This window comes from Phyllobates terribilis, unplaced genomic scaffold (assembly GCF_046119375.1).
Source record: "Phyllobates terribilis strain yellow unplaced genomic scaffold, ASM4611937v1 Scaffold_1__5_contigs__length_1240528914, whole genome shotgun sequence".
NCBI classification, from domain to species: Eukaryota; Metazoa; Chordata; class Amphibia; order Anura; family Dendrobatidae; genus Phyllobates; species Phyllobates terribilis.
Window position 1 is genome coordinate 108,874,552 of NW_027362761.1, and position 10,986 is coordinate 108,885,537.

The 10,986-nt window shown below is 44.8% G+C and overlaps 1 protein-coding gene across 2 annotated transcripts; it reads right to left on the reverse strand.

Moving 5' to 3' along the window:
- Positions 1–1,216: 1,216 nt before the first annotated feature.
- LOC141216291 (perilipin-2-like) lies at positions 1,217–10,381 on the reverse strand. 2 transcript variants are annotated; one of them, XM_073665681.1, is made up of 8 exons: positions 10,239–10,381; positions 10,098–10,143; positions 6,935–7,130; positions 2,971–3,053; positions 2,637–2,889; positions 2,212–2,396; positions 1,869–1,991; positions 1,217–1,790 (listed from the first exon to the last, which is right to left on the reverse strand). In XM_073665681.1, exons 2-8 carry the CDS (start codon positions 10,125–10,127, stop codon positions 1,425–1,427), a joined length of 1,236 nt encoding a protein of 411 aa, XP_073521782.1. In that variant the 5' UTR covers positions 10,128–10,143; positions 10,239–10,381; the 3' UTR covers positions 1,217–1,424. The 2 variants fall into 2 exon arrangements, with proteins under 2 accessions (XP_073521782.1, XP_073521792.1); XM_073665691.1 differs by having other exon boundaries at positions 10,227–10,356.
- Positions 10,382–10,986: the final 605 nt, after the last annotated feature.

Genomic DNA, 10,986 nt, shown 5'->3' on the forward strand with positions numbered 1-10,986 from the left:
TCAAAGCAACTTACAGCAATAACTGCCACAAAAGGAGGCTCTACAAAATACATTGAAGTTTTTGGTTTTGTCCTAGTTTAACACAATGAAAAGATTAAAGCAAAGTGTACAGTTATAGGCATGTTCTTTACATGAACTGATGCAACACCCTCATAAAAAAAAAAATGAAATTCCAGGTTGAGGTAGACCAAGAGATGCCAAGGGTGCGAATACCTTCTCTACCTACTGTATGTACACCAAGTCTTCATAAAGAAGTGTTAATATCTGCTAAGTCTGAACCCATCCACATCTGGAAGAAAGTACATTGCTTCTACTGTAAACAATCTGTGGCTCTAGTGCTAGAAGTGTAGGAATATGTACATGGCAAACTAGAAGACAGTGTTAACAATTGCCTTTCCCTTATGATTACCTAACAGCTTGAGAGCCAACCTGTGCCAGCTAGATTGTGGGTGCATGAGGAAATCTGTCAGTAATAAGTAATCTACATAGGCATGTAGGTCATAGTAAGTTGAAGAAAAAAAAAAAAAAAAATATCAGATGTTCAATATTAATGTTCTCACACCCAAAATAAAAAAAAATTATGGCCCAAGCCTCTGAGGCTGAAGAGCCAACTACAGCTGAAGTTGTCTCCAGGGAAGGGAACTCCCAAGCTTCTTTGCTCCGCTTACCACTCTCCCATGATGCATTGCATAAATTGAAATTAAACTAAGATCCAGGAGCAGGATCAACGGGCTGCTGTAAGACAATCCTATTTGTGCTAGCAATAACCTAGCCATCCTGCTCTGCAGCTACTGGGACAGCACAATCTGTTAGCATGATCAGAAGGCAGCTCTGTGCCTGTGACCCAGGAAGCAGCTGTCCAAGTGTCTCCAGTAATTAGCCAGTGAGTTGCAGTGTGCTTCCATCTCCCACCTCTATGCCAAAGATTTACCTCTTTGACTGTAAGGGAGAAATATGCAGCCCACAGCAATTTTATCCAGCACCTAAATTACATCTTCTGAAATCTGCAGCCTGCCAGATTACCGATTGTGCCCCTACCCCAAGCTGGGAGAGCTGCTGCTGGCAAAAACTACCTACTGAGAGTGTGTGCCAAACATGTGGGGTCCAGTACCTGTATAATGTGTGGGCCTAGACAAGTGTGAATTGTAGACGTGTAAATTGCTTACATATATATCAAAACCAGAATGTACATGTCACAGCCAAATCAATATAGCATTTTATTAATACAGAAGTGCACATAGTGGGGGGTCTATACATTAGTGATACCAGATTTGTGAAGATGAGCAGAAACATCCAAGATTAAGACAAAGTGCAATGTTAGAGACAACTCCTTTCACATCAGTTACATGGTCTATTGCCAGTTACTGGCTCTCAGATCAAGATGCCATTTAGGTGATCCAATGTCTCAACAGGAGCTTGCATTTTTACTCCTCTTTAACTGAATCTCCCACACCTGCTTCTTGCTCCTCATGTTGGCCACTAGCAAGTTTTGGATAAAAACCACCGGCCAGCCAATTTAGTGTAGTGTTGTTTATGATGTAGTTCAGTGTATCATCCTTTATTTTTGTGAACTTGTCCTTAGTTGCGGTTAAAAGGCTGTCAGACATTTCTCTGAAGGAAGAGCCAGAGTGGAAGTTTTGGTAGACATCTGCAGCCATGACACCAACACCATGAACCTTGTTCTGAATGTTTTGCTGAAGACCTCGAACGCTGGAGCCCAGAGACAAACAAGTAGTCTGCAGGTTCTGAGTGAGATTCCGGGCAATAGTCAGTGTGCGGGATTCAATTTGCTGTAGATGGAAATTGACAAGTTATATTTTAATATACAAATGATGCCTAGCAGAAGCCTTATGAGGGAGTGTCATTACCTCTGCACCACCAGCATCTTCTCCTGTGCCTCTTGTCCACTCCACCCACTTGTTGTACAAGTTCTCCTGTGCATCATGGATCTTCTGATTTGCATCATTCAGGTTTTTTCTTGCATACGCAAGCTTAAAAAAAAAGGGGAATACATTTACTTGGGTTCATGGAAGACAGTGCATATAATCACACCTACATCTGGTTTATTTATCCCCCCCCCCCCCACACCTTACTGCCAAGAACAGTCATGTTTGACTGCTACTCCCACACATCAACATTAAAGGGAATCTGCCTTCATAGGACTCATGGAGGTTATGACAGATGTTTAAGACTACAAGTACATTTACTAACCAGGTTGACAGTGCTCTGGAGCTGAGAAATGGCCTCCTGACTCCTGCATTTTGCATCCTTGATCCTGGTCAAAGTCTGTTGATAAGCACGCTTGCGGACCTTTGTAGAGAGGGATCCCAGGCGCATGTAGTAACCAGGCTCATCTTGGGACACCTCAAAGCCTTCTGTCTTAGTTGCTATCTTTGCTATAATTAAAAAAGTTAGTTATGCTCTGTCAACAACTTAGCTGGCTACTCCTTCATGTTTGTGTGGTGAGATTACTTGTTACTGCAGTCAGTATACCGATGGCTTATTTTGCATGCCAAAACTACCCAACCCCTCTCCCAATGTTAGGGCAAGTTTTTAAAGTCCAAACCATCTAGTATTTGGACTGCCTCAGCAAGTCAATTTACCCTGTCCACACAAATTAATAGGTTTGGGCTTACCCAGCTCTTCATCTGTTGGTGGCAGGTATTGTTCCAGAAGAGATTCAGACCTCGTTAGTGCAGAGTCCACACGGTTGCTCATGATCTTCACTACACGGCTTCCCAGAACAGTGGTAATGCTGCCATTTACAACATCCTTAGTCATCTCCACACCATTCTGCACAGCTCCCTTGGTTTTATCCACTACTCCTGTGATACTATGGATTACTGCATCTCTGGCACCAACAACAGCTTCTGAGGCATTAGCCACAACCTAACATACAAGGTGGCACTTGTGTAAGCTAACTGTAGGGGGAAGGGAAATGTAAGGTTCTGTATGATTTTAGCTGCTTACCTTTTCAGAAGGCTGATACAGAATAGGCAACTTCTCTTCAATCTTGTCCAGTCCAACACAGGCAATAGTGTTTGCCAGAGCAACTGTGAGGGGGAAGAAGAAGTTACATCTGATGCAATTGTAGTCTGTATACAGGAGGCAGCAGAGATCTTCTGAGTTAGGCTGGAGTCACAGTAGCGCATGGCATCCGATGCATCATGCTACTGTGCTCAGATTCTCACGAGAGAGTCGCAGCGGAGATTGAGAAAGTAACTTCCCCATTGCATGTCTCAGCATATAGCGGACTGCACTGGGATGACAGGGCAGTCTGATGTTTCATATGCACGTATAGACTTATATGGATGCGAGTGAGCCAAGTCTCACTGCCAGTTGCAGCATGTTGCGATTGTTCCCCGATAAACATTGGATAGCACTTGGCCATGTTACATGCTAGTGTGACCCTGACCTAATACTAGGACTATTGTGATCTAGGAAGTAGGCCAAATGCTAGCAGGGAATGATCGCAAACCTGCATCATGCCCAGAGTAGAGAGGTTACATTTATGTTGGTTTAGAAGGAGAAGTGTAGCAATTAGGGCTTATTTTTGCCATTTAAATTAGCAGTTTGCCTTCTTTAGCTTGTGTTGCATCAGGCTGCAGCATGAGTGAAGGGAATCTGGCAGCAGGTTTGTGCTATGCCACTACCTCATGCTGTCCTCAAATGCAGAGACACTAATTTCAGCAATGTGTCACTGGTTAGGCTGTGCGGTTTCAAGACAGGCATTTTTTTTTTTTTTTTGCAGGAGATCACTGTCGGCATAGCAGCCTAGATGTTCTGGGGGTGTGGTTGGACCAGAAGACAAGTTAGTAGCTTAATGTCAATATGCTCCTCACCAAGGATATTCTAAGTTAATTTCTTCAATACAAAAAGTGAGAAACTCATTATACAGAGTCATTACAAACAGAGTGATCCATTTCAAGTGTTTACTTCTGTGGATTATGGCTTACAGCCAATGAAAACACAAGTCATTATCTCAGTAAATTAGAATTTATAACAGCTTGAAATAGGATTTTAAAATCCAGAATGGTGGCCCACTGAATGCACTCAATACTTGGTCGGGGCTCCTTTTGCATCAATTACTGCATCAGTGCAGCATGGCAGCGATCAGCCGGTGGCACTGCTGAGGTGTTATGGAAGCCCAGGTTGCTTTGATAACAGCCTTCAGCTCATCTGCATTGGTGGGTCTGGCGTCTCCTCTTCTTCTTGACAATACCCCATAGAGTCTCTATGGGGTTAAGGTCAGTGAGTTTGCTGGCCAATCAAGCAGTGATACTGTTGTGTGTAAACCAGGTATTGGTACTTTTTGGCAGTGTGGATAGGTGCCAAATCCTGCTGGAGAATTAAAATTTCCATCTACAAAAAGATGGAAAGGGAAGCATGAAGTGCTCTAAAATGTCCTGGTAGACGGCTGCACTGACTTTGGTCTTGATAAAACACAGTGGACCTACACCAGCAGATGACATGGCTCCCCAAACCATCACACTAGACCTCAAGCAGCTTGGTTTGTGTGCCTCTTCACTTCCTCCAGACTCTGGGACCTTGATTTGCAAAATTTACTTTAATCTGAAAAACACCTTGGACCATTGAGCAACAGTCCAGGTAAGAAGCTTCTGGCATTGTCTATTGGTCATGAGTGGCTTGACACAAGGAATGCGACACTTGTAGCCCACGTCCTGGATACGTCGGTCTTGGCTCTTGAAGCAATGACTCCAGCAGCAATCCACTACTTGTGAATCTCCCAAATTTTTGAACGGCCTTTTCTTAATCCTTTCAAGGCTGCGGTTATCCTGCTTGTGCACCTTTCTACCACACTTTCCATTAACCTTTTATGACCTTGTCAGTAATAGTACGTAGCTGCACCCTGGGCCTATAGGGCCAGCTACGTACTATTATGCACGCTGCGATTACGCCTGTACACAAGCGGGGCAATTGCCGCTGGGTGTCAGCTGTGACAATCTACTGTGTGCCAGGAGCGGTCCTGCACTGCTGCTGGCACATTAACCCCTGCAATGTTGCGATTGAAATCAATCGCAGTATTGTGGGGGCAAGGGAAGGTAAGCGCGATACCCACTTCTCCTGCCAGCATCCCTGGATGTTGTCATGACCGCATCCAGGACAACAGGAAGTTACTTTGTTCATGCACCAAATTCAATATGATGACCTAATGTTATCAAATTCTGTGTCAAACAAAATGTTCACTATACCCCTTGATAAAATCCTTGAGGAGGGGGGGGGGGGGGTGTTTCCACTGCTTAGGGGCATCAGGGGCTCTCCAAACGCGACATGGCATCCACTCAATTCCAGCCAATTTGGCGTTCAAATAGCGCTCCTTCCCTTCCGAACTCTGCCGTGCGCCCAAACAGTGGCTTTCCCCCACATATGGGCTATCGGCGTGCTCGGGAGGAATTGCACAACAAATTTTGGGGTCCATTTTTAAATTATACCTTTGTGAAGATTTAAAAAAACCAACTCAGAATTGGCCTGGTCATTAACGTGCAAACCTTGGGAGGGCGAGTGAGGATTAAAGGGGTTAATATGCTTGGATACAGCACTCTGAATAGACAGCTTCTTTAGCAATGACCTTTTGTGGCTTACCCTCCTTGTGGAGTGTGTCAATAACTGCCTTCTGGACATTGTCGAGTCAGTCTTCCCCATGATTGTGGAGCCTACTTGAAAACAGACTAAGGGACCTTTTTAACCCTCCGTCACATACAATATTAGTTCTAACAAGTTCACATACAATGTGACTGTCAGGCGCAGGCTAGAAAAATATTTATAATATCTGTTTGCAATTTCAGTGCTCTAAAAGTGATCAGTGACCTTCATAGGGATGTAATAAAAGAGACTACACATAATCAGGTGCTGCTAGAGACAGGAGACTTCCTGGAGGGGGGGGGGGGGATTTCCTCACAATCTGGTGAGGAAGGAGAAATGAAAGTGAAAGATATGCCTGTCAGGCCTATTGTATGTGACGGAGGGTTAACTGCTTAGGAAGGCTTTGCAGGTGTTTGTTAATTATTCTAATTTACTGAGATAATGACTTGTGGTTTCATTGGCTGTAAGCCATAATCAACAGAAATAAACACTTGAAATGGATCACACTGTTTGTGATGACTACATAATATACGAGTTTCACTTTTTGTATTGAAGAACTGAAATAAATTAACTTTTTGATCATATTCTAATTTAGTGAGACACACCTGTACATATAATCAGTTTTTTTTCTGGTTTAGCTTTCTATCACTACTGAACCCAGAAAAAAAAAAAAAAAAAATGAATGATCCATTGCTAGAATTAGGGTATTTCCCTACATTATGCTGCTCTCAGGAGGTGGGAAACAAACAAAAAACCCATGTGCAACAGGTTCCTGAATAGGGCTTAAGGGTATGTGCACACGATCCGTGCTGTCAGCGCAGCAGACTTTTTTGCTGTGTCCAAAGTGCTGCATGCAGGTGAACCTGCATGTGTTCATTGAACCATGCAGATTTACCCCAATCAATACATTGCACTGATCCAGTTTCTCTTGTGGAGACTAGCGGCTCCGCAAGAGAAGTTGACCTGCTGCAGTCTGGAAAGACACGCCGTATGTCCGTGGATGATCCGCAGGTGCATAGTGGGCATGGGATTTCTTTAAGTCCCATCCACTTTGCTTGTAATGTAGAACGCTGTGGTTTGCATGCAGTGCAAGTGCGCTGCGTCCAATCCACAGTGTTTACTGGTCGTGCATATACCCTAACAGTTTTGTAACCATTCCATCAGATCTTTAATGTGGGCTGTCATAAAAGCAAAGATAAGTGTGCATGAAAACAGCCTAGAGAATGTAAAATTAAAGACATCTTAGCCCAATACATCAAGAAAAATAAAAAATATGATATTAACAAGATAATGTTGCTAGTGGAAAAAAACCACAAGAAGCTAAACCTACTTTGAGGCTCAAGTTTCTGCAGTATTGGCATGGCACCAGTGATGGCCACAGAAGTGACACTCCTCACACTTTTCTCTGCAACGTCACATACGGACTTCAGGTAGGGATGGTTGTCTTTAGTGGTCACATAGGCAGAGGACACCAGGTCATATGTGGAGCTCACCAGTGGGAGGTTTATCAGCCTTACCACCACATTCTAAGGAAGAGAAAACAAAACCCTGAAATATACTCGGAAGAGTTGAGCAACCACCAATGTACCAGTTATGATACTCTGAGAACTACCACACTTCAATAATAGGGATGAGTGGACAGTGAAAGTTAGGGTACATACACTGGTCTGGTGCTGAACCCCTCACATGGAATTCTAGAAAGAAAGTCTGTTACTGTTTGGATTACCCAGACGAATATAGCTTGTTAGAAGTCTGCAGGACAGCCAAGCATTAAGGCTGTGGGCACTTCTGGCCCCCCCATAACAGCCATGCCAAGTATTGGTATAGCTGTGATTGGCAGGCTCACCATGTGACCCAGCCTGTATAACAGTGTGAAACAAATACATGCTGGCCCACCTGTTTTTTTGTAACCATCCAAGTGAAAGCTTTGAGCATGTCTGATGCTGGGAAGGACAGGTGCTTACTAAGAGGAGCTACCTCCATATACAATGAAAGAACAAAGTAGCATTCTGTAACACTGAGTATGTGAATATGAAGTACAGCAGTAATTCTATTCATATACTCAGCATTACAGAGTGCTACTTTGTTCTTTCATAGTATATGGAGGTAGCTCCTCTTAGTAAGCACCTGTTCACACCTATTTCTTATAGTGGAAGTGCTGTCATTTTCTTTGGCAACTAGATTTGAGCTTTGACTGAGCACTCCACCCCCATGCTGCAGGTGGTTTTAATTGCATCAGGATCAGACAGATGTCCCTTAGAGAGGTATTGACATCGAGGAACGCCTCATCACGGCTGTCAGGTACACATGAATTGGCCAATTTGTGTGCTAAGATTTCTCATTTATTTCCATGTTCTACAGCAGTAATGCTATTCATATTTCATATTCACATACTCAGATTTACAGAGTGCTACTTTGTTCTGTCATTGATGCTGGGAAGGGGCCAATATCCATGGACCTTCTCTGCCTATTAATGTCAGCTTACAGCTGTCTGCTTTAACTGGTTATTGAAAATAAGTGGGACCCATGCAGTCCTCCCCCCCAAATCAGGTTATTTAAGGCATTTAGTGCTACATGAGGCAGTAAAGGCTGCTAGTTCATTATATGTAGGGGGATTGTGAAGTTAAATATCTACAGGACATCTATACAATTCCTATTCACATTTGTTTGCAGGGCAACTGTCCTGCTATTACATCTATTTTGAAGCCCCCTACCCTTTAGTACCCTCATTTTTCAGCAACAAAATTCAGGTGCCCATTGGCTACTATAGGATTTGGGGGTCAAGTTCGGGTCCCTGACCTTTAGAATATAGCTTGACCGAACCAGAACTTCCACTCATATTCAATAATTAATTTAGTGGAAGCTATAAACTGAAGTGTTCCTTTAGGGGGGAGAGATTCCATTTAGTGTCTTGGAATCTCACATTTCCAAAGGAGAGCCTATTAACGTGACCAAGGAGGTAAAGCTGCTCAATCATTTAGAAATATTGGAATAGTAGTTTTTTTAAAATGGACTAAATAAAATGAATAGGGAAGAGATTAAAAACAGACCCATTTTAGGGGCTATTTTTAATCACTTCTCACTGTATGGATGGACTGCATCTTTGCCCATTACTGCTATGCTCCAGCAGCCGATTCAAGCACCCTCTGGTTCCTACTATCCCTGCCTAATGTGGATTGGCAGGTGTGGGAGAGCTTTTATTTTTAATGGAATTCTTAATGCAAACTTGAGGGACATTTGGATAGGCCATTACCAGCCTGCTTGTGTGGCTTGGTAGTAAGGCCCATTCCCAACTAGGACTGCTTGCTCCACTAGCACCTGAAGGACAAGCAAGAGGCTCATGCATTAGGTGTGATTTAAGAATAGTCTTTAGAGGGGGTTGTCCACTACTAGTTAAAATTCCCCCAGTGTATTTAAACTGTGCAGATAAGTGCATTTCTAAATCCCTTTTGTTCTCTTTATTGCCTGTGAGCGGCGCTATTGCTAACTGCTCACAGGCATCACATGACCCCTGGCTGCAGCCAACTGCCATCTGCTGATGTCACATCAAGATCCGGCTGCAGCTGGGCATGACCCAGTGACACGCCCCCGGTGACTGATGGGCAGGGTTTCCCCTAGCATCACATCCAGCATCCACCCCATGCTTTCCCTCTCACTCATTGGGAAGGCATGTGGTGGATGCTGGATATGATGAAAGGGGAAACCCCACCCATCAATCACCAAGGAGCAAGTCACACCTAGCTGCAGCTAGGTGTCATGTGATGCCTGTGAGCAGTTAGCAATAGCACCGCTCACAGGCAATAAAGGGTATTTAGAAATACACTGGGGGAATTTTAAATAGTGGACAACTTCTTTAAGCCAGTAGATGGAAAGAGCTTATATAATTAGAGCCAGTGAGCTGCACTCCACTGCAGCACATCAATGCAGATTCTGCTCTACAAGTAATGCTTCTATGGGATAATAGTCCTCCATAAAGAGCATGCAAGGCTCATTGGATATACATACACATAGTGGGCAGCTCATTTACTCCTATAGAGCCCCATTACAGATCAGTCGTGTGCACAAACCTTACTGAGGACACATGCAAGTGCTGAGAACTAGAGATCTACACCAGATCCCAGCCTGAAGGAGCCATTTACAGCAGATCCTGTACCTGGGACCATGCACAGGCAGGCCCCATCATGTGGCAGAGCCCCACACCTGACTGCCATAACACACAAGACAAGGGGGCACATAGGTCATGTACACAGTGGGGCACACATGGTGATACCATAGTAGCGACCTCCACAGCGTTCCCCTGTATTTAGGCACACAGGAGCCAGTGTAATACTGGAAACCACCCTATGCCCAGTAACACCTATATACACCAGAGGGGGGCGCCTCACTCCATTCCCAGTAATACCTATATACACCCGGGTAAAGACAGCAGCTCCTCAGTATCACTGCACGTCACTATCATCCATGACATAAGACAAGACACGAGTAGCTGTTACCTGTTGCTGCTGCTCCACCGTCTCAGCCATGTTGCTAAGTAAACACCTACAGAAAGCAAAGCACAGTCACCACCAAAGAGGAGAGACGACCACCACCTGCTGCCAAACTACCACAGGCACCAGCTGAACCTCAGCACTCACAGGCCCTCTGCAGGAAGAAGCACGAACTGCACAGAAGAGAGGAATGCCTGCTGCTCTGGCGCCTCCGCACTTATAGGCGGCTAACCACGCCCACCTGACTAGGCGCTGTCTCCGGGAGGGTTCCCTGCAGTCAGCTGACTGGTGACGTCACGCAGTCTGCTCTCCTGACTGGTCGGAGGGCGGCTGTGCGCGGCGTGCAGAGGTCACAGCAGGGTGTGACAGAGCAGCTGTGTGGTAAGAGCGATAACCAGGCCGTGTAAGGCTGCGTGCCCACGATGCGTTTTTCATGCGTTTCCGCATCAGAAACGCTTGGTAATCCGCACCCCACGGTCCCCATTGGCATTCTGCAATGTCAATGCACATGCTGCGGATTTTTCCGCAGCATTTCTGTAGCACTCATAAATCCACAGCATGTTCATTAATTTTGCGGAAGCGCCGCCATTGACTTGCATTGAGACGCATAGAATCTGTGTCTGTACATTTGTACACGCGGATTATATGCGGTTCAATGTGCGGATGGTACCCGGGTCTGGAGGAGAGAAGACTCATCCAGACCTGGGTACCATTGTACCTGTAAAAAAAAGAATAAAATAATAAATAAAGTTTATACTCACCTGTCCGGCGGCTTCTCTCTGAATGCCGGCAGCGCTGAAGGACCTTCGGTGACGTCACAGTCATGTGACCGCAGGCCCTTCACCGCTCTGTCTCGCGATATGCCGGGAACCAAACAGGAACGAGCTCTGCAGCA